At 35.5% G+C, this 22,494-nt stretch overlaps 1 protein-coding gene across 3 annotated transcripts in view; it reads right to left on the bottom strand.

Annotated features, from left to right (window-relative positions):
• LOC110098356 (DENN domain and WD repeat-containing protein SCD1) overlaps positions 1-22,494 on the bottom strand; it is a 160,740-nt gene that overhangs the window by 37,001 nt on the left and 101,245 nt on the right. For all 3 annotated transcript variants that reach the window (XR_003700165.1, XM_028693297.1, XM_020825173.2), the window contains 6 exons: positions 21,788-21,845; positions 21,616-21,699; positions 21,110-21,368; positions 20,739-20,905; positions 13,084-13,148; positions 9,657-9,780 (listed from right to left, as the gene is read on the bottom strand). Coding sequence is in view for 2 of the 3 variants with exons in the window: in XM_028693297.1 (XP_028549130.1) it covers positions 9,657-9,780; positions 13,084-13,148; positions 20,739-20,905; positions 21,110-21,368; positions 21,616-21,699; positions 21,788-21,845 (757 nt within the window). In the remaining variant the exon portion in view is untranslated. The remainder of the gene's footprint in view (positions 1-9,656; positions 9,781-13,083; positions 13,149-20,738; positions 20,906-21,109; positions 21,369-21,615; positions 21,700-21,787; positions 21,846-22,494) is intronic.

Here is a 22,494-nt window from a genome sequence, read left to right as displayed (position 1 = left end):
CATGTCTTTAAAAATTGAAAAACAACATTTGCGGGGAAGCATAAAATTACTAAAACATATAAGCGGAGACAAACTAGTGGAACAAAAACTCAAACTTCTGCGGGAACTTCGAGTGTGAAGGTTAAAACCGTTGAAGGTCAAAATCAAGAAAAGGGTAAAGGGCTAGCAGGAAATAAACCTTCTGAGCAATCTAAACTAATTGGACCTTGTTACAAATGTGGACTATATGGTCATTTGTCAGCTACTTGCAGAAAGAATAATCCTCCACGAACTAATTTCATAGAAGATGAAAAAGAGATAGAATAAGAGGAAGAGAATGAAACAGAATATGAGAATGAAGCTAAATTAGAAAAGTTTGATTTGGAAGGTGATGAAGGAGAACCATTGCTAGTGATTCGACAAATTTTAGCTGCTCAAATTGAAAAGGAAGATAAATGGCTTAGGAGAAACATCTTTAGGACTACCTGCACTGTTGAGGGGAAAGTTTGTACCTAGATGATTGATAGTGGAAGTTCAGGAAACTTTGTGTCACAACATATGGTAAAGAAGCTTAAACTGAAGGCAAAACATCTTGTTAAATCGTACAAAATATCTTGGTTCAAAGAGGGGAGTGAGGTTCCTATAACTAAACAATGCACTGTGAATTTAGCAATTGGAGGAACTTACAAAGATCAAATTATCTGTGATGTTGTACCTCTAAAAGTCTGTCACATCCTTTCAGGTCGTCCATTGCAGTATGATCATAAAATCATACACAATGGAGAAAAAAACACATATTCTTTAAAGATAACAAAGAGTTAACACTTTTTCCACAAAGAAACATTCCTGATCCGGTAACAAAAAACAACAAAACTGCGAAATCTTCCGCTTCTGAATACAAGTGAATTGACAAAGTCTGATGTCATATATTTGTTGCTTGGAAAAGAGTCTGATTTATCCTTTGAAATTCCAAAAGAGATACAACCATTGCTTGATGAATTTTTTGATTTAATATTCGATGAATTACCAGCTGGTATACCCCCAATGAGAAGCATTCAACATCATATTGATCTAATTCCTGGAGCTACATTGCCTGATCGTTCACATTACAGGATGAGTCCAAATAAACATCAAGAACTTTCTAAACAAGTGTCTGAACTATTGGAAAAGGGTTTAATCCAGGAAAGTCTGAGTCCTTGTGCTGTGCTTGCTTTACTTACACCAAAAAAAGATGGAACTTGGAGAATGTGTGTAGATAGCCAAGCCATAAATAAAATAACCATCAAATACCGGTTTCCAATTCCTAGGTTTGACGACATGCTTGATATGCTAAGTGGTGTTAAAGTTTTTTCAAAGATTGATTTGAAAAGTGGGTATCATCAGATAAGAATTAGACCTGGAGATGAATGGAAAACTGCTTTTAAAACCAAAGAGGGCTTATATGAATGGCTTGTTATGCCTTTTGGGTTGTCTAATGCTCCGAGTACTTTCATGCGAACTATGAATCATGTCTTGCGACCTTTTATTAGCAAATTTGTGGTTGTATATTTTGATGATATTCTGATTTACAACATTCACCAATCTGATCATCTTTTACATGTCAAAGAGATTCTGGAAACTTTGAGAGAGCAAAAACTGTACATCAATTTAAAAAAGTGTTCTTTTTTGACTTCGAGTTTGACGTTCTTGGGTTACATTATAACTGCTAAAGGAATCAAAGTAGATCCTGTGAAAATCGAAGAAATAAGAAATTGGCCTGTTCCTAAAAACGTTAGTGAGGTAAGATGTTTTCATGGGTTAGTATCTTTTTATCGTCGATTCGTTAAAAACTTCAGTACTGTAATCGCTCCTATCACTAATTGTTTAAAAAATGGAACTTTTAAATGGACCTCTGAGGCTGAAACAACTTTTCAACTGATCAAACTAAAAATGAGTCAAACCCCAATTCTTAGCCTACCGAAATTTGAAAAAGTATTTGAAGTTGATTGTGATGCTTCACATGTTGGTATTGGTGTTGTTTTGAGTCAAGAAGGAAAGCCTATTGCATATTTTAGTGAAAAGTTAAATGATGTTCGATCTCGATACTCTACCTATGACTTGGAATTTTATGTCATAGTTTAAGCTTTGAAATTCTAGAGATGCTATTTGATTCAACGAGAATTTATTTTAAATACTGATCACGAGGCTTTATGATTTTTGGGTTCACAAAAAAATCTGAACAAAAGGCATGCCAAATGGGTTTCCTTTTTACAAGAGTACTCTTTTCATATCAAACATAAAACTGGGGTTTTAAACAACGTTGCTGATGCTTTAAGTCGAAGATCTCACTTGTTGATAATTGTTTTTCCAACTGTTACTTCTTTTGATTTTCTGAAAGATGTTTATGGAAGTGATTCTGATTTCAAAAATATTTGGGATGCTTGTTTTGCTTCTAGAACTGATCATTCTGCTCAGTTTGTTATACATCAAGGTTTTTTGTTTAAGGGAACTGACTTTGCATATCTAAGAGTTCTTTAAGAGAACAACTTGTGAAAGAATTGTATAGTGGAGGTTTGAGAGGACATTTTGGGCAAGGAAAAACAATTGCTTTAGTTGAAGAAAAATATTTCTGGCCTCACCTGAAAAAGGATATTGCTAAACTGGTTAAACAATGTAAGGTATGTCAAGCTTTTAAAGGAACTACACAAAATTCTAGTTTGTATACTTCTCTGCCTATTCCAAACAAACCTTGGGAGGATATTTCTATGGATTTCGTTTTAGGCTTGCCGGTTACTCTTCGAAAATTTGACTCTATTTTTGTGGTTGTGGATCGATTTAGTAAAATGACACATTTCATTCCCTCTAAGAAAACTTCTGATGCTTATTATATCACTGATTTATTTTTTAAAGAAATTGTTCGTCTGCATGGTATTCCTCGTACTTTTACTTCAGATCGTGACACTAGATTTTTAAGTCATTTTTGGAGAACTCTGTGGGCAAAACTAGGAACTACGCTTCAATATAGTAGCGCCTATCATCCTCAAACTGATAGGCAAACTGAAGTAGTCAATAGAAGTTTAGGAAATTTGTTAAGATGCTTTGCTGGAGAAAAACCATCTCAATGGGACTTAGTGTTGCCTCAGGCTGAATTTGCTTACAATAATTATGTTAATCGTTCAACTGACAAAACTCCATTTGAAATTATTTATGGGCAACCTATTCCTCATATTTTGGATAGAAATTCATTATCCTTACCTAAAAAAACTAGTGCTAAAGCTTTTGAAACATTTGACCATATAAAGACTATCCAACAACAGGTTTTTGAAAAACTCAAAAAAGTTACTGCTAAGTATAAGTCTACTGTTGATAAACATCGAAAAGAAGTGAATTTCAATGTAGGTGACTTAGTTATGGCATACATTTGTCGCCAAAGGTTTCCTGTTGGCACTTTTAAAAAGTTAAGCAGAAAGAAATTTGGTCCTTTTCGTGTGATTCGAAAATCAGGCACTAATGACAATTTACTGGATTTACCAAATACTGTTGGCACTTCTCCTGTTTGTAATGTTTCTGACCTGTCTTTGTATGAAGGAGATTCTGACGATTTTGTAGATATTGAAACTTTATCACTCTCTGCTCCTTTGGTAAAGTCGGAAGATCAAATTGAAGATGTTGCTGATATGAAAGTTATTAAAACAAGGCATGGAAAACACAAGAAGTTCTTGGTCAAATGGAGCAATCGACCATCTACTGATTGTACCTGGATTGATGCTGCTAATCTAAAAAAGAAAATTTTGTAATTTTATGAAAGAGTTGCATATACGTTCTCATCAGGAGATGAGAATTTTCCGCCAGGGGAGAATTGATGCTATCAAATATTTCTGTAACTTTATTTTTATTTGAACAATAATATGTTTTATGTTCTTTTCTTTTTAGCTATCTAATGATGGGAAAGCATCCAATGATCATGGGAGGTTGTGCATAAGGTGGTAGACCTTTGGTTTGCTGGCTTGATTGGTCCATTTGCTGCTACTGGTTCGCGGGTTGATTGATGGACGTTAGGATGGAGCTCATTCTCTTAGTTGCTTGAGCTGAAGTGTAGTAGCTCATTAATATCCAAAAGGTAGCTCATTATGAAGGATTCAATGATGGGGTGGACTTGTCTCTTCTCCTTCCTCTTTCTTCTTGTCTCTTGGGAAACCGTAGCTTGTTTTAAATGATGGCTGAATTTTATGCATTAAATTCATGAGGGGGTTTCTGTTTTCCGTGCTTTGCCTCTTGGATATCTAGCCAGCTGCTATTTTTTTGTGCCTGGAGTCTTTCCCGTGACTGTGGCTCCTTGGTTCCATGCGGCCTTTTTGATTCCTGTAGTTGCTTCTTCGGTTTCTTAAGCTGGGCTATTTTTCCGAAAAAGCAAATGAGAAATTCATGAACCTGGTGCTTGGGTTCTTGAGAAAAATTAATATATGTGACTTTTGGCATTCCCCAACCTTGCCTATAAATATGAGAAGTTGTGAAGGAAAGGAGTTGATTATTGTGAACAAAATTGCTATTAACCTGCGGGTTATTGGAAAAGCTTGCGAGCTTTGTCCGCCTTCTTTCTCATCCCATCCAAAAATCTTGCGATCTCTTTCCAACCTTTCGTCTCGGCTTCTAACCTCTTTCGTCTCTCCGCAAGTGTCACTCCATCTGTATCCTTCTTCTCAAAGTGAAGCAACTTTATGGTGTCGTGTCTTGGTTGATTTGGAAGCATTTGTTGGAGAAATTGGACAACAATCTTGCAGTGGTTGACCATTGGTTTGCTAGTCTTATGCATTTATCTTATTTACCCTACAATTCGATGTATGTGAGGAACCCGCTCTGACGGTTGTCTGAGGATAGCGTCTTTTATTTTTCTTTAAAATCTCTAAGTGTTTTCTTATTGGATTTTGAAGTTTTAGTTATTTGCTTTTATTTTAATAAAGTTTGGTTTAAGTTTTATCCATTGTTCCCTTTGTGTCAGTTTTCTTACTTGCGTGTCTACATCAATTTATTATTTTCTTTTCACAACACCAAATTAATCGGCCGCACTCTTCATAGAATATTCTCATTTTCATTTCTCTTTAGCGGGCCATAACTTTGGTTTCACAACAATGTCCAATATCTTCTTAACATCAACGTCTGACGTAGTTACAACATCGATATTTCAAAATTATCTCAATATCAAAGCCTGACACTGACATCTTTGATGCTAGCGATTTCTACACATACAACTTAACAGCTCATATTTGTCCGACATCATCTTAACATCGACGATCAACGACCTCACAACATCGATGACAAACGTCATCTTGACATCAACGCCCGATATTACATAACATTGATGCCCAACTCTCGACAGCATTGTCGTCTCCTCTCTCGATGTCTAATACACGGCATCAATGAACCACTCTCTATATCCTAATATTAATAAGTTTAAGCACAAATTCTAATTAAATGACTTAATAATTTTAAATTATTTTTAATATTATAACAACAACAACAACAACAACATCAAGCCTTTATCCCACTACGTGGGGTCGGCTACATGAATCTTTTTTCTCCATTGTGTCCTATTAAAAGTCAAATTCTCGTTTAAATCTAATAAAGAAAGGTCATTCCTAATATTTTCTAACCAAGTCTTTTTAGGTCTACCCCTACCTTTCTTAACAAAAGTCAAATCTAATAGGTAGATAAGACACTACCCAGAGATTTCGCCCTCATTTTGCGAGGTCTTTATGATCTGAGTTCTGGTTTCCTATAGGCGCAAGCCCCTATAGTTAATTATCTCTCCCGATCACGAGAGAGAACTTTCGATTAAGGCTAGTCGTCAATCAGATACTTAGAGTATACATGTTATCTGGCATATAGTAGCAGCATTGGTTTAAGATTTGAAGATTTGATATTTAAAATTAGAAATTGCACCATCTTGCACTTAAAACGGATGGTGGGGGAATGGATGATGGACCCAATCAAGATTCCATGGTTCCGTCGTCCCAGGCCATCGTAGTCCCTGGTCTACTTAGTCAAAGGAGGTAGTCGACCCAACCTGACAGAAGGATCCTTGTCGGCAGCCATGGGTTGCTTCGTCCAAGGGTACCTTGTAGACCTGCGATGGGTATTTGCCTAAGGGGACAAAATTAGATCCACCTTAACTAACAGAGGGCTTTGTGCCCTATCAATCATATCCTATTGATTTATATCTCAACGATTTGATGCCAATAAGGAACGTAACGGCGCTGGCCATAACCGGTATTTCGTGGTGTCATTTGGCGGCAAAACCACTCTGTTCAGATGGCCTCGAGTCATAACCGTTTATCCTGCGGTGCCATTTGGCGGCAAACTGCCGGTCAGAGGACACGTACCACGTCTTTACTGTAGGAGACTATTTTGAGAATGGATCCTAGTGATATTTTCGACTATGCATTTGGCTCTTTGTGAGCTAGAGTAGTTTTTATTTTGTCCACCCTGACAAACTGTTGCGGATGGTGGATTTTTTTTTGTCCTTTAAATGATTGATGGATAGATTTCAATTTCAAATATATGAATTTTTGGGATTTTGGGAATTTGGACTTTGTGGAGTTTTGAATTTTTGTGGGCATTTGGGTGGAGCTTTGAATTATTTGAAATGGACCCCTCCGGTTGAGATTTGCATTCAACACGGCCATCATCGGGGTGTTTGGAATCATTTGAGAATATTTATGTCTTAAACCTTATCAACCCTATCGACTTACCGATAGGGGATCTGGTTTCGCGGGCATTGAGCCTTTGTTAATGAATTCTCTTGATTGTAGGCCTTGAAGGCCTAATATGAATGCATTGAAATAAATACACCGATCTCCACAACCGTGTATTTGTTTGAAGGTTCGAATCATGTCGACTCCTATTGATCCGTATATAAGGATCGGGTTCGAACAATAATTCACTTATTAACCAGCGCAGCATCCCTAGATGTCACGTGTGTACCAATAACACGCTCGCCGGGGCCCATGCGGGTGTTTGGGGCATTTTATAATTGAACCTTGTCAACTCCTTTTATCTACTTAGAAGAATCGGGTTCAAATTTAATAACCCGCGCAGCATCCCTAGACGTCACGTGTATACCAATAACATGCTCGCCGGGGCCCATGCGGGTTTCATAATTGCTTTTACCCCTTTCAGTGTACCTATGCGTATACAAATTACAGTGCACGTGCGGGGGTACTTTGAAAGTATTTGTCGGCTCCTTCTATCCGCTTGCATAGAAATTGTGGATCCGGTGGCATATTGTAGCAGCTTCTGAATAGAGTGGTTCGCTGGTTCGTACAGGTAGATTGTCATACACTACTCATTGCTTTCCGCAGGTGGATCATAGTGTACTAACGAATCTCCTGCTTTAGGTCGTAGAAGCTTGCACTTGTCGTATTCTTCATGCATTTTGTTGTGGTCTTTGGTCATTACAATGCATCCACTATCGCTGCAGGTAGATATTGTTGACGAATATTTTCGCACACTCAACCAAACATTGAGTGGGGGAATCTCTGTTAAATAAATGTAAATTTTATTATTGAGCCCATAAGAAAATGGTATTTTTACCCTCCGGGGTAATATATCGTATTCTTATGCCATGCCCGATTATAAAATATGCAATCCGTTCGAGGATACAAAACATTCTCCAACAGATATATTCATGCACAGAATGAGGTTGACTTCAGGATACTGCATTTACTAAAATCTTTCGGCATCTATCCATAACTGGCATGTGGCACATACATCTATCTTTGTAGAGAGATTGTATGTATTGCATAACTTTTTCATTGTAGTTGATTGAATGATTGATACGAATGTCATTCTCAAGTAAGTTTGGTTGGAAACTCTGAGCCCATTTTATTTTCATCATTCACCACTTGAATGCATTGAGAGCTTGATGTGTTTTCTCGTAGATCATTGTTGACTGTTTGAAGATGTTATAATTGTCATACTTATCTTGTCCTCACAAATGGGTTGCTTGTACCTTATGAGAAGCTTATATTCATGCTTACAATCATGTATGTGTTGTTGTCTTTTGCATGCAACGAATTTTCCTTTTGCTTATTAACATTTAATTCAAAAGTCCAAAACTTGAGGTTTAGGACTTTACATTTCAGCTTTATCAATTCGAGGATTCAAACCCACTATCATAGCTTTGTGATCCAACCATATCTCTCAATATCTTCTTATCGCTTGTAAATAGATTACCCTTGCGAATTCTTTGCCTTCAAAGATAGTTTAATGTGCGTGATGAGTTTGAAATCTTCATTTCGTCATCCATCTATCTAATGTTATTGTTCCTTGAGTCAAGCTCAAGTCCATAAGTCCTGATTGAATCGAAGTTCAAATCTGAATTAAAGTCCTCTGAAGTCTTGTCCCATTTTAGATCCAAGTTCCTTGTTGTCATGACTTCTAGCTCAATTCATAGAAGTCAATGTTCAAGCTCGCAAGTCTTCCTCATCTGATTAAAGTCAAATTCATGTCTACTATGATTCTGAATCAAATTTTGCTTGAGTTCAAATTATGCAAGTTCACTTGAGTCCCAATCAAGTCCTTTGCTCAATTTGTTAAGTTCAAATTTTGTTCAAGTTTATACTTAGTTCATTAATGTCCAGTTCAAGTCCCCTGCTGTCTTGTAGAGTTCAAGTGATCCTTGTAGTTGTCCCAAACTACAATCCAACAGGGAGTGAAAGCTGTGAAAGGAGATTGGGTAGGGGAGGTCGAATGAGAAGAATGATTCGGCTAGGTAGGGATTCTCTCCTCTCTCTCTCTCTCTCTCTCTCTCTCTCTCTCTCTCTCTCTCTCTCTCTCTCTCTCTCTCTCTCTGCTTGGGTGAGAACCGACAAAGCTAAGGCAGAGGCTACGGGAGGAGGAAGGAAAATATCAGATGAAGTTGCCAGCTTCAGTGGAGATCGGGACGGGGTCGGTCGCAGACGATGGGGAGGAGTTCGGTCGTGGATCTGGATTTCGGGAGGAGAAGCAGCGTATGAGAGAGCCAAGAGCGTCGTGGCAGGAAGTGAACGGGATAAGAGGTTTCGGCTCCTATTTAGCGACGCAAAAAGGAGCGAAATCGAGGCAGGTTTTTATTGTTGCAGGATTTCCGATCGAGATATCGAGCGGCGCCGAGCTATAGGTATTTTGCGAGATTTCTTGCCGGATTTCGGGAGGGATTACGGAGGTAATGCAGTTTTTATTGTTTTCATAACAGAGGTTAACAGTTATCTATATTACATCTGCATGGATATTGCTACAGCCCGCTACTTTCTAGGCAGCTTGAAATGTAGGAAATAAATTTTAACAAAGATAAACAAGACTACCAAGGGAAATATGAGTTCCTGAGATACCAAGATGCATTTAACTCGAAACGCTGCTGAAGATAGCAAACTGTTCAAGGGATCTAAAATAATTTATGACCACAACAACTTCTAAGTAAGAAACATGATCATAAAACTAATTATACATTAAGGATTGTCAAATTTGAACACCACAAATTTTAACAAGCTAGCTTCAAATAATACATTCTACTTGGATTTTTAGGAAGGGAGGCAGGCAGAATACAGCAGTAATCCATACAACAATACAAAAAATGTGACATAGACAACAAGAAAAACTGTACCCTTATTTTTGGTAACTGATGCAATTCTAGAAATTGTGACAAGAAAATATAGACATACCGATGAATCATGGCCTTTCAGCTCTTCGAGCAGTTGACATGTCTGCTTATCCCACACTATGACAGATTGGTCATCTGAACCTGATACCACCTTACACCTGTCAGAATTGATCGCACGAATAGGCCTGCAAACAGAGAAGAATTCACATTGGAGTTAACAATTTTCAGTAATAAACATTACAGGCATCATTAAAAGAAAGGCGTCAAATTTAATCAAAAAGTAAATACAAAAAAACTAAAACTTTGACATCTATGATAAAATCAATATAAAATACTAGTAAGATAAATAGTCTAAAAGTATCAAAATTCGCCTTATATATAATATATGAGAATTAGCATTCAAAAATAATGATTTATATAGGTGAAGTAATTAAAATTCAAATTTGACATCTGTTTAAAATTATAGTATTAGGTAAATCACAATGCATTACATAAATCTTTCTTAAGTATTTATACAATATACATACATATGTATATTACTATCCAAGAAGAGAACAAAAATGCAAACTTGGCTTACAAAACTTAGAGAAAAAATATATAATACCTTGAAGAATTTAAAATTTTATCAGAATATGTGAAAATTAGAGGTGATCGGTTTAAGTATCTTATATCTATTATATAGAAGAATGATATACAAATGATGTAAACTTAAGGAGGGTTGGTTAACATAGAGAAGTGCCTTTAAGTGTGGCAGAATTGATAATACAAATGTGAACGTGCAGCAAATTAATGAATGATTATATTGAAGGAAAGGGCAAAGTGAAATCTATTGAAGATAAAATAATTGAAAATAGACTTAATTGATTTAGACGTGGACAACCAATTGTAGAAAATGCACTTTTTAGACAAGTTGATAAAATAAATATTATAGGAATAGGAAGAAAAATGATGGGGACATTGACAAGAGGTTTCGACGTGTTTATCAGAGGCGACACAGGAGATCGATGGTCATGATGGAGAGTCTTTACTTTTGATGCATTTTATGTATTAGTTATTTTATTTTCAGTTTTTTCCATTTTTACCCCTATGGGTAGACTGGTAGCTAGTCGCTATTGTATCCCAAGGGACATTCTAGTCTATTTTTCTTTTGTCATCTTGAGGCCTATATATATGGCCACTTCTTATGTATTATGGATGTTTTGATGAATGAAATTTTGAATTCTCTTTGTTTTCTCCAATGTTGAGTGCTTGAAAGAAGATGAAGGCCTAGGTGAGGCGATTGCAATACCCGTCAGCCTTTGGAAAAGAGTCCGAGGCACGCGGCACCACCCTTGCTCTCTCTCTTTTCCCCTCAAACTCTCTCTTTCTCCCACATACCGCCGGCTACCTGCTCTCACCGCAACTCCCCCTTCCTTTTCTCACCAAATTCTCCCCTACCGACAACCACCCCAACCCACCGCCCACCCTAGCCTATCCCGCCGTCCCTCTTGGCCTCCACCCTAGCCCCACCACCACACCACCTCCTCACCATACTGCCGGGCACATACCACCATCCATTAATCCCCCATTAATTGAATTAATTACTTTCCTAATTTAGGTAATCAAATTTGGAGGCATTTCAAAATTCAAATTGATTTGGATTAAATGCTCTCCTAAATTTCCTCCCCTAATTAGGCAACCCCTAAATCCACTAAAATCTGAAATTAATTTCAGATTTCCCATGCAAATTATTTAATTACTTGGGCCCACAATCCAAGTAATTAAATCTCCCCAAATCCCTCACTATACGGCCGGCCACCCTTTCTCTCTCCAATCCCATTAATTGGAATCCACTCAAGGATCCAATTAATTAAATCCCTTCCCCAATTCCCTCCCCCACCTCCATTTATTTCAAATTTCAAAATTTGAAATTCTCCTAGCCCACTTTAATTAAAAATCTGAACCCAATTTCAGATTTTGAAGTGAAACCCCTCCCAACTCCTCACCTAACCGCTCCTCTCCCACTCCAACCCTAGCCTACCGCCAGCCCTCCCCTTCTTTTTGCTTCAACAAGCCGCCGACCCAAAGGTTCAAGAAAGGAGTCCTCCGCATCCATGGATGACCAATCCCGAAATTGACCACGGCTTCGCCTATGATAATCAAGGAAGAACGGATCTCCTTGGATCACCCTTCTTTGATGTGAATTTAGACATTGACGAGACCGTCAACGAATATATCAACCGCATCCTCTTCACACTCGTGTCTTCCGTTGAAGAACACATTCATGCCGGATCGTGTATACTCACTGGGCAATCCACCCCTCCTCCACCGCCGAAGACCTTTTCTTGGATCAAAACTATTGGTATTGCGACCTTCCTAGTGACATTATTGGGTGTGCTGAAAACCTTCTCCGCTAAGCCGTACTTTGAGTGTGAGAGAGAATGATAACTCATGGTGAACTTTCTAAACATTAAGCTTGGGATTTTATTACGGCATATTTGTTTTTACTGTGATAATTTCAAAGTTATCTTAACTTGTCCTAAACTTCTAATCTTGTAACTGCTTACTACAATAAAATTAACGATTGAAAGTTCTTTAATCTCATCTTATTGAACATTACTCTTAAGTAGCAAGCATCACAATCCTTTTAATATTTCCGTGCAATTCCTGTTAGTTTCACATCAAAAAATGTACATAACTAAGATTATATGGATAGAAATTATTCATAATGATTTGCATAGAAACTCAATAGTAATGAATGGAAAATGAAAATTCATAATGCCAAACAGAAAGTTGGAAAAAGGATAATGATTATACTGAATTTAGAAAATGAAAAAATAGGGTTAATAAAAGTTAGCGCAGAATGCACAAAATGGGGTAATCATGAAAATAAAAGAAGAATTTAACCCGTCAGCAAATTACATAAAATATTAAAAGGGCGGGCACTAGCCCAATGCACATTAGCCTGAAGAAAAGCAAACTAGAATGCTCCAGGGATTCTAACAGGTTAAAATGATTGACACAAAAAAGTGAATCACTCAATAGGTGCCTCACCTACCATGAGCCATTTGTGGCATAAAGGAGCTAGCAACACAAAAGTTATGATGCTTCATTAAAATTCGTAGAGCATTAGTCAACTTGGCATGAAGAAGAGGTAAAAGAGTAGTGTTTGAGCATGCTGGAGCAGCATTGGAATATAAAAATTGAACTATTAAACTAATATACAAATTCACTTGTTTATTTTAAAAGAAAGGAGGCACTAAAATGGGTAACAAATGCATATTAGGGCTTAAGATTGAGGCAATTAAATCTAAAAAAGATTTCTTTTTAGAGGCAGACATAGATGTCCAAAAATATATTATTCCTTTATTGTACCTAATAAGAAGAACAATATAATCAGAGTAGAGAGATAAAATGAATTAACAGTCAATTACTCACAAATCTAGCAATACAACTTACATACAAAGATAGATAAGAATTTTTTTAGTTTAAATCAGGAATTTGGTCACCTAGAATGTCCTTTCAAAGTCGCCCGAAGTTCAGACCCACGCAAAGTAGGATCCCAGATTTTAACCTGCTTAAACAAATCTTGTCAAGATTTTGAGGTTTTAAAGTATATATTACTGAAAATGAAGTGGAAAGATGCATGTGATTCGTGAAATAGCACTATATTTTATTTTGAAGGCCTTAATTCATGTCTGGACATGTATCTTACATAATTTTAATAATTATTAACTAATTTGAGTTTAAAAAATCTAGCAAAACACTCTATTAGGTTAAAGAGCAAGCACTTGTTGACCCATTATATTCTTATGCCAACTTCCAGCTGCCAACCATCATGCACAACCTGGCATTAATTGTCATAACATGTTTATCACTGTCAACTCCCAAAACCAGCAGCCAATCAAGTAAAACAGTAAGCATCACAAATTCATTGCAAGGAATTATTCAAAAACCAAGTGGTGGATCTTAGAAAGCCTGGTACGCTAACACAACACCCCAAATACACCAAGCACCACGTGGCATACGAATATCCCATTAAAAGTACCCGAACTTCAGGAGTTCCCTAATCTGAACTTAAATAAAAAAAGAGAAACATAAACATAAGCAAACATCTTGTGTTGAATGCTGTTAAACAGGATAATACGGCACATCTACAAAAAGTGCAACAAAATAAAAATAACCTTGTATTATCAATTTGAGAAGATAAAGAGTATAGTGGCTAATGAAGTAGGATACTTAAAGTTTTGAAAAAAGAAAAATTAATACATCATTCATGAATTCAAGCAACATTGAACCCTCCATAGAAACACCAGGACTCAACTTCCCTCAATAAATATAAAAAATAAAAATATCAGTAGAGAACTAAAAAAGCCCAAATAGTAGGGTATTAAGGCGTTAAAATTTATGTAATAGTGTGATATAGTGCCATGGCTAGTAGTGTACTGGAGATCTAGAAGTAGAGCCAGCAACAGTACTTAGAAACAATAGCGTGTATGGCGAGATGATGGACAGCACGAAATAGAGGAAACAACAATATTATCAAAACATCAAGAACCTAATGAACGGCAAAGTAAAAAGGGAGGTAATGGATGCCAAGGTAGAAACAGTAGAAGAAGTGGGAATTAACGCAGAAGGTAATAGGGTAACGTAGCACAGAACAAGGCACGTTAGTCTAGAAGCAAGCATCCTTCCAACTCTTCCCATCATAACAATTTTTTGAATCGAATCTAAACTCTAAATGTGCTGACATGAATTCATTGAACTAAGTTGAAACGTTGTAGTAATGAACCATAACAAACTACTAGAAAATACATACCCTTTATCTAGAGCTATCATAAAACGGCATTTTTTTCACAAAATAACCTAAAACGAAACAAAATGCAAAGGTAAAACCCATAATGTTCGTCACTTTATGAGATTTTGATGAGTGAATACTTTCAATTTTCAATCAAATATGTCTGGTTTAATAAGTTTGGCTCTGTAGGTATTTGATATTCATCTAATTTGTCTTGGCATAAATGTTGTACTTCCTGTAGAGTGATGCATGATCATGATTAATGAAAAGTAAGACTACCATGCTAACTCATAGAATATCTTTAATATTCAAGATTAGTAGTAGACATAATCTAATCATCCATAAAACCTTCATGAATAAGCTCAAAAAGTACACCTATGTTGGATGTAGATTCATAAGGAGAGGATAGAACAGGAGAAAAATCCATACTCCTGGTACAAAATCTTGAAAAAAATAAAATCAAATCAATATGTTGCAGCCATAACAATACAAGTACTTTCCAGGATTTCTAATTTGTGGGTGTCACTCCCAAAGCTTTATTAAATTTATAAAACTTTTCCTTTCTTTCAGATAATTTGCTAAAGGCCCTTGTAGAAAACCTTTATGGATTCAAACGCATCATTATCAAATTACCTACTTTGAATCCCGCAGATCTCTCATTCACATCAACAACAAACTTATAATTTTTATAATTAATTATTAATTTGATAAGACTAACTTCATCCAAATCATGTATATGTTGTATAAATGATTGTACAAATTACTAGATCTATTGATGTAGGCAAGGGGGGATCAAAGCATTTTGGGTCCTTTGTTGTTTGGGTTGTTTGCTGTTTCACGGTTTGGGCCATGGCTGCTCTCGAGTTGGGCTTTGGCTGCACTAGTTTTGAGCTAAAAAATTGGGATCTTCTTGGTTCTAGCTCATAAATGTTTGAGCTGAAGTTTAGCTCATTATTAGGTTGAGTAATTGCACTTCCTAGCTAATAAAATTGAAAAGGTTTGTGGAGTGGAGCTTGTTTCTTCTCATTCTTGTGTCTCCTCGGGTTCTTCTTTGTGCTGTTCCCGTGATATGCCTGCTGGGTGCTTGTGTGGGCTTTTCGGTTTTCCTCCCTGGCTGTGTTCCCGTGGCTTCTCTTTCCTGTTTGTTTTTGCTTGCATCATCTATATTCAATATAAAGTTCAATAAAATCTATTAGATTCCTAAGCTGATATACTTTGATACTTTGAAATCAAGTCATGCTCATATATCTACTAACAAATAAATTAAATAAAAACTCAATCATAAGCTGTACCAAATCAAAGCTTAATAGGGATGAACCAAAGAGGTTAAATTGGTTCCAATTGGCCTCACTTTACAAGTTTGCAATTTATTGATGACACCATTCTACTATATGGTACTTCCAAATATAAGCTCTCTACTTAAGAAAATTCTCTCTACTCAAGGCACTTCTAAAATCAACTACTCCAAATCCTCCTTAACTTATGTTGAAAACCATGATAGTAAAGGTGATCATCTAGCTGAGAAGATGGGCTACTCAAAAAATCTTTCTTTCAAATATTTGGGCATTCATCTTGGTGCAAAAAGGTAGCAAACATCATTTTAGAGCCTTTTCATTGAAAAGGTAGCACTATCTTCGGACAAGAAAGGACTAATCTTAGTAACTCAATCCACCAATCTCATCATACTATTTTTTTCTTTCTTTTGTGTTCCTAAGTTGGTAGTAAAACAATAACAAGCATTTATAAAACTATACGAGGTCAGCTAAATGAATCACTTTTCTCCATTACGTCGAACTAAGAAGCAAATTCTCATTTAAAGCTAATAAAAAAAAGTTATTTGCAATAATTTCTAAACAAGTTTTTTAGGTCAACCTCTGATTTTATTAACATAAGCCGAATCTAATACATCTACCCCTAACAAGGTCATTAGAAGGAGAATGTGTTATGCTGCCATACCTTTTTGAGATCAACAAAATTGGTTGCATTAGAAGGAACTTGTTTTGGAAAAGTAAATGAAATGGCAAAGGACTTACTCGAGCTAGTTGGTAAATGTAAAACCCAAAAACTGTGCATCGGATGTGTCGCACGCATTTCAATGCGCCACGACAAAATTAGGTGAAATTTCAAAGTCGTCGGAATTCGACGCAATAAATTTTATAAAATTCTACGCGAAATTTCGATCGAAACGGTATAAAAAACTTATACCTAATTTCACACGGTTTTAAAACTAAAAATCGTCGAAGCACATTTAAGTAAAATTTAGCTATTATGCCCATTTTACCCCTCATGAGCCTTAAGGAAATTTTACGCTTGAAGGGCACATGCGTCATTTCTCTTACCCAACACTCTTAAGACACTAAGGGTGTTGTTTTGTTCGGCCGAGAAAGGAAGAGAACGAGAGAGAGCGGAAGAGAGGGCGGCCGGCGGGTTTCCGGCGGCGGTTTAGATGGGAAATTGAAGGGAAAGCTCAAGAAGATAAAAGGTAAGCTTTAAACCCTATAAATTTTGTCTCTCCTCCAAGATTTTTAGGATTAGAAATTTAGGGGTTTTGAAAATCATGAATTTTAATAAAGAAAGTGTATAGGGAGTTTTTTTGATGAATTTTAAACCATAATTTTGAGTATTTCTAAAAATTTTGATGTTCCTAAAACTAGGGCTTTTTCCAAATCTTGATTTCTTTGAAAATGCTTTCATAAATGAGATTATAAATAACTCTAGGACAAATTTTATTGAGAAAAACTTTAGAGTTTAGTGAGATTGCTATTTTCCTAAATGTTTATTTAAAGAAATGAGAAAATAATTACATCCTAATTATGGGTTAGGTATATAAGAGGTTTTAGCATGAAAAAGGAGTGAAAATTATGAAAAATACTATTTCTAAAATTGAGGTTTTAGGTAAATTCGAAAATAACATTTAAATTTATCTTAATTAAGGAAGCGATGTGATAAAATACATTAGATTATGGGTTAATAATAAAGTGATTAACAATTAGGATTGATTAATGATTAATTTTAATTGGGATCTATGTTAGGTAAAGTTTACATTAGATTTATGACTTATGTTATATGTTGTAACATACAACAACATCAACAACATCAAGCCTTTATCCCACTACGTGGGGTCGGCTACATGAATCCTTTTTCTCCATTGTCCTATTAAAAGTCAAATTCTCGTTTAAATCTAACAAAGAAAGGTCATTCCTAATATTTTCTAACCAAGTCTTTTTAGGTCTGCCTCTACCTTTCTTAACATAAGTCAAATCTAAGACCTCTACTCTCCTAACCGGGTTATTGGAAGGCCGTCGTTTTATGTGACCAAACCATCTAAGGCGACTCTCTCTAATCTTATCTTCTACTGGAGCTACTCCAACCTTTTCACGTATATGCTCATTTCGTATCTCTATTATATAAATCACTAAAAGCTAATGCCTTTGCATCGCATATTGCTTTCTTAGCATCCGTACGAGCCACTTTATATATTTCCCCATTATCAGAATTTTTAAAATTAAACCAATTTTTATAACAAAGCATCTTATTTTTAATTTTTCTTGCACAATTGTTCGACAAGTTTTACGCTGGCTGTCGACTACCTAACGCAACCCTCGACTTTTCTCACCAGGACTTGGGACCTGGCAACAGTAGTGTTAAACCAAGACATACATGACATTTAATTAGGATTAGGGACTTAATGATATTCAACTATAGGAGTAAGAGTTATAAACCTTGCGGACTAATAATCATTCTTTTCATAGGTCTTAAAAAGGGGAAGTTGTAAGGAGAGACCGGTGTGAGGTGAGACAACGGTTTGAAGAATTGTTTGCTTGAGATAGGTACAGTGGAATCTCCAAAATTCAATAGTCTTTTATGTTTTTCTAAAAATTAAATGCATTATATGTTGAAGTATATAAACCTTTTAGAAGCATGTAAATTTTATGTTGAATGAATTAGTATGAAACTGTACCCATGCTAGATTACTTCAATTATGTTGATATGTAGCATTGCATATCATAAGTCATTCATGTGTTATTGAATTGTTTTGTTACAATACTTGAAAGTTATACATTTTGCCGTGCATAAGAATGGAAAAGGTTAGAAATATATTTATGAATGTTAGCTGTGTTAATTATCTATCATAAAATAGATAGTGTATGTGGACTTGTGCATGCTGAGGCAGAGTACCAATATGATGCCTTGGCACAATATGGCTCTCTGGAGCAAATATGGCCCTTTGGGGCAATATGGAAAAAGAAAGGAAAGAATGGGAAGAAAAGAAAATGATATGACCATTAAATATGTGTACCTGATCAGTACAATTCTGATACTCCGGTACATGTGTATATGAAACAAATAAGATACTAAGTTTATTGATGCAAGGCATGACATTGATGGGAAGGATATGAAATGATAAGCATATGATACAAAACTTATGTCACTAAAGGAAATATGACACATAAGAAAACATCTAGATAGTACATGACTACTTTGTATGATATTCTATTGTTTAAATTCTTTGAAGTAGAAGTCAAGCATGCATATTGTTTCTTCTTGCGTTGTATTTGAATTTTGGTAGAGTAAATTGATACCTGCTGAACATTAGCTCATTCCCTGATTTTGGGATATTTTTCAGGAGACCCTGCTGTTAGGAATGACTGATCGACCTTGGTTCACCTATCGTCATAACAGGTTCCTCTTGTGTTGTTTTGTAGTTGTATGATGATTTTGATTTTGGGTGGAAGTTGGCATGAAAGAAATCTTATCCACCTTTGTACATGTTTGAATATATATGAAATGTTTTAGTTAATGAATTTTGTTTTAGAGGCGTTTATTAATATATCTCTTGGATTGCTTTAGATTCTTAATAATTCATGTTTTATGATATTGTCATGTTCTGTTCTAACTTATGTCTGACATCCATTCCCGCCTCGTTTATGTTAGCTCACCGGGCCGGGTCGTGACAGTAAAGCAATGGCATGCTAAGTTCTTGGTATTAATGATCTAGAGCCATTAATATTTATCTTCTTAATTCATGAATATGTAACCTAACTCTGATGGTTCATTTTTGGTGGGCATATTTATTAAATACTAGTACATTGGTAATCATTATCCTTTGACATTTTAAATTGAGAACACATCTTCGTTAATTCCTCTACATTTATTAAGAGTTTTAGTAAATGCATTCAACCTTTCTTCCTCAGCATTGCTTGGAATGTTCAATATGGTAGGTATAGCAAATTTTGATTCGGAAAATGGACAAAGGGCTACCATTTATCAATCAATTAAAGAGCTTTCTCAGATGTATTACAACACTTCTTGTTTAGTACGATCTAAATATTCTAATAATTCAGGTTGGAACATACAATGGAAAAGATATATTCCTTAATTTCAAGTAAGAGATGTTAATCTTGTAAGCTCTCATCAGAAAGTTCAATTTTCCAACACCAACAATACTTCTCATCGTCTACTCTTTAATGGAAATTTCATTCTGAAGTTGTTATAGAATTTCTTGATTAATGCTGTTATCTTTTCTTGTATTAAGTGGATTTGGAACCCAATCATTCTATCAAGATCAAAATTCATGTTTGGATAGATTTCTGCGTGAAAAAAAAAATTATCAAACAAAGTTTATCAACTCAACTTGGATAATTACCAACTGCCATGCTTGTTGTATGTTTAATGTAGCACCCGAAGATGACTCACATTCTCTTCAACTATTGGATTATTACTGATATTTGAAAGAGATTTTGTTGGTTTGGAATTCCAATCTATATGCCTATAGCTAGTAATCTATCTGATTTTACTACTTTGGGGGACTAACATATCAACAAAGATTTGGCTAATCTTTGGAATGCCTTTAGCAATCATTTGAGCAACTTGGGTTAAACACAATAAATGAACTTATAGCAAAAAGGAAAAAGACAAAATTATCTGGTCTGACATGATTGCTTTGGTTTATTTATGGACTGAGAACAACAAAGGCATGAAGTTTATTCTATTAAAATCATCTATTGATTCCCTTACATGGCCGCACATGGCTAAAAAGCTTTTTCTTTTTCTTTTTATTTCCTTCTTAACTTTGTTATCGTAATTTCTGCTTTCTAATTTTCTTTTCCTCTTCCTCGTTACTTTCTTGTAGCATTATCTTTGTTTATAATGAGATGGGTTGATCCCAGCTTTTCATTAAAAAACAAAATGTAATTATCAGTATGGCAACTAAAAGTGTATCAAGTGTTGAATTGCAGTGCAGAAGAAAAATGATAACGTTTACAGAAGAATAAAAACATGATGGTTAAACAATGATATATTCAAAAGCTTCTAAAATGCAATTACAATAAAAGATGCATCAAAGCATTAAGATACAAAGCTGACCGTGCAATCAACACTTCCACTGATGAAGAAGCCAGCATCCTCACGGTCACCTACAAGATCCCAAACCTCCCTTCTTGAAACACAATGCAAAGCAGTAATAGCACCTGAATGGCCTCTCAACATGCGCACGCTTGATTGAATTTTCTTTTGTCCTGTACCAGGGAGCTCTGTATTGGAGTGGAAATAATCGTCTTCAAATTATTATGGAGAAATATATCACTTAGCTGAAGCAATGACAGCTTGAGGACCGAAAAATCCAGTGAATAGTGTAGGAATGTTTCTACTAAATAGATCTAGAATTCTGGAATTAACATGGAAAGAACATCTCAAAATAAGAGATAAATTCTTTCAATAGGACACATTGGGAGTACCTGAAGCATCACTGTCAGAAGCCCACTTACGAACACGAGCAAAAGAATTGGCCCTAATACTTCTGTCTCTGCTAAACATACTCTGCACCCAACTTCGACCAACACCTGAACCTTCAGCTTGTTGTTGACTTTCATCATATGTATCCTGAGGGTGAGGGGATGGCAACCCATAAGATGGTGCTTGAGACTTCCATACTGAAAGCCCCCAATAACCAACCCGGAGTTGGTGAATATGCGACAAAAACCCTCTGATTTTAATCTGGAATGATTGAAATCAATATACCAATAGAATAGAACAAACCAGTTTAAGGCGAGCAAAGGCTTTGTTTGGCAAGCATTTCAACGTGAAAGGTGCTATACACTTTAGTGATACATCAGACCGCACAAGCATAAAAAGCATTTCTTGGTTGCAACCAAGTGAGTGCAGCCCAAAAAGCTGCCACTCCAAAGAAGCCAAAGGCTTACCAAACAAAGCGTATGTTGTAAATAGGCAAATAACAACTTACAAGTTGCTTGTAACCAAGGTTGTTTTTCTCCGCTATTGTTTCAATAATGTTCCAAGACTCACCATCCGGAAGCCCAAGCCCAACCTCCGTAACAAAAGACAATTGTTAAAAGAATTAAGAAAATAATAATATAAACCAAAACACTTCACTAGGCAACAGTACTAGTAGGTACCATGTGAGTTGCCATAACAACAAGTTGTGCACTAACTAGAGTCACATAGTTGGTCATCCTGAAAGCAAAGTACACTACTCAGCATAATAATGTAAGAAATTCTGATAAAGAAGATAAGATAAGATCCCATCTTATATATATATGGGAGGGGAGAGAGGGAAGAACTATATTTTTTATTCTTCTTAACATAAAACAATGATTGCTGCTTCTATCTGTCCCAACAAAAAATCAAGGAAACTGTGTAAACATTAGCAGCAAGTACACAAACATGCTGCACATAATGAAAAATAAACATAATATAATTATAAATTATATTAAGATTTGATTACTACAAATTAATAAATATTATAAATTATAACTGTTAATATAATTATATTACAAATTAAAAAGAAGGATATGACAATCTAAACTATTAGTTATGGTCATTTGAAATTGATTTTAATTTTTTAAATTTCTTTTTCAAAATAAACTGTATAACAAAAGCATCATAAAAACATCTGTATTTGGCAAATAATTAATGCACTTACTAACATTTATTTACTTTTTGTTTAGATTTTATATAATATTTTTATTTAATCAATTTACTGATTTCGGGAAAAATAATCTTCTTTTTCATGAATTCTACATATTAATAATTTTTTCAATGCGCTTAGATGGGTTATACAAATCTAGAGGAGGTGATGAACATTTGAACCTTCCAAATTTAC

This window comes from Dendrobium catenatum, unplaced genomic scaffold (genome assembly GCF_001605985.2).
Source record: "Dendrobium catenatum unplaced genomic scaffold, ASM160598v2 fragScaff_scaffold_249, whole genome shotgun sequence".
Taxonomy (NCBI): domain Eukaryota; kingdom Viridiplantae; phylum Streptophyta; class Magnoliopsida; order Asparagales; family Orchidaceae; genus Dendrobium; species Dendrobium catenatum.
This window is presented reverse-complemented; position numbering and strand designations above follow the sequence as displayed.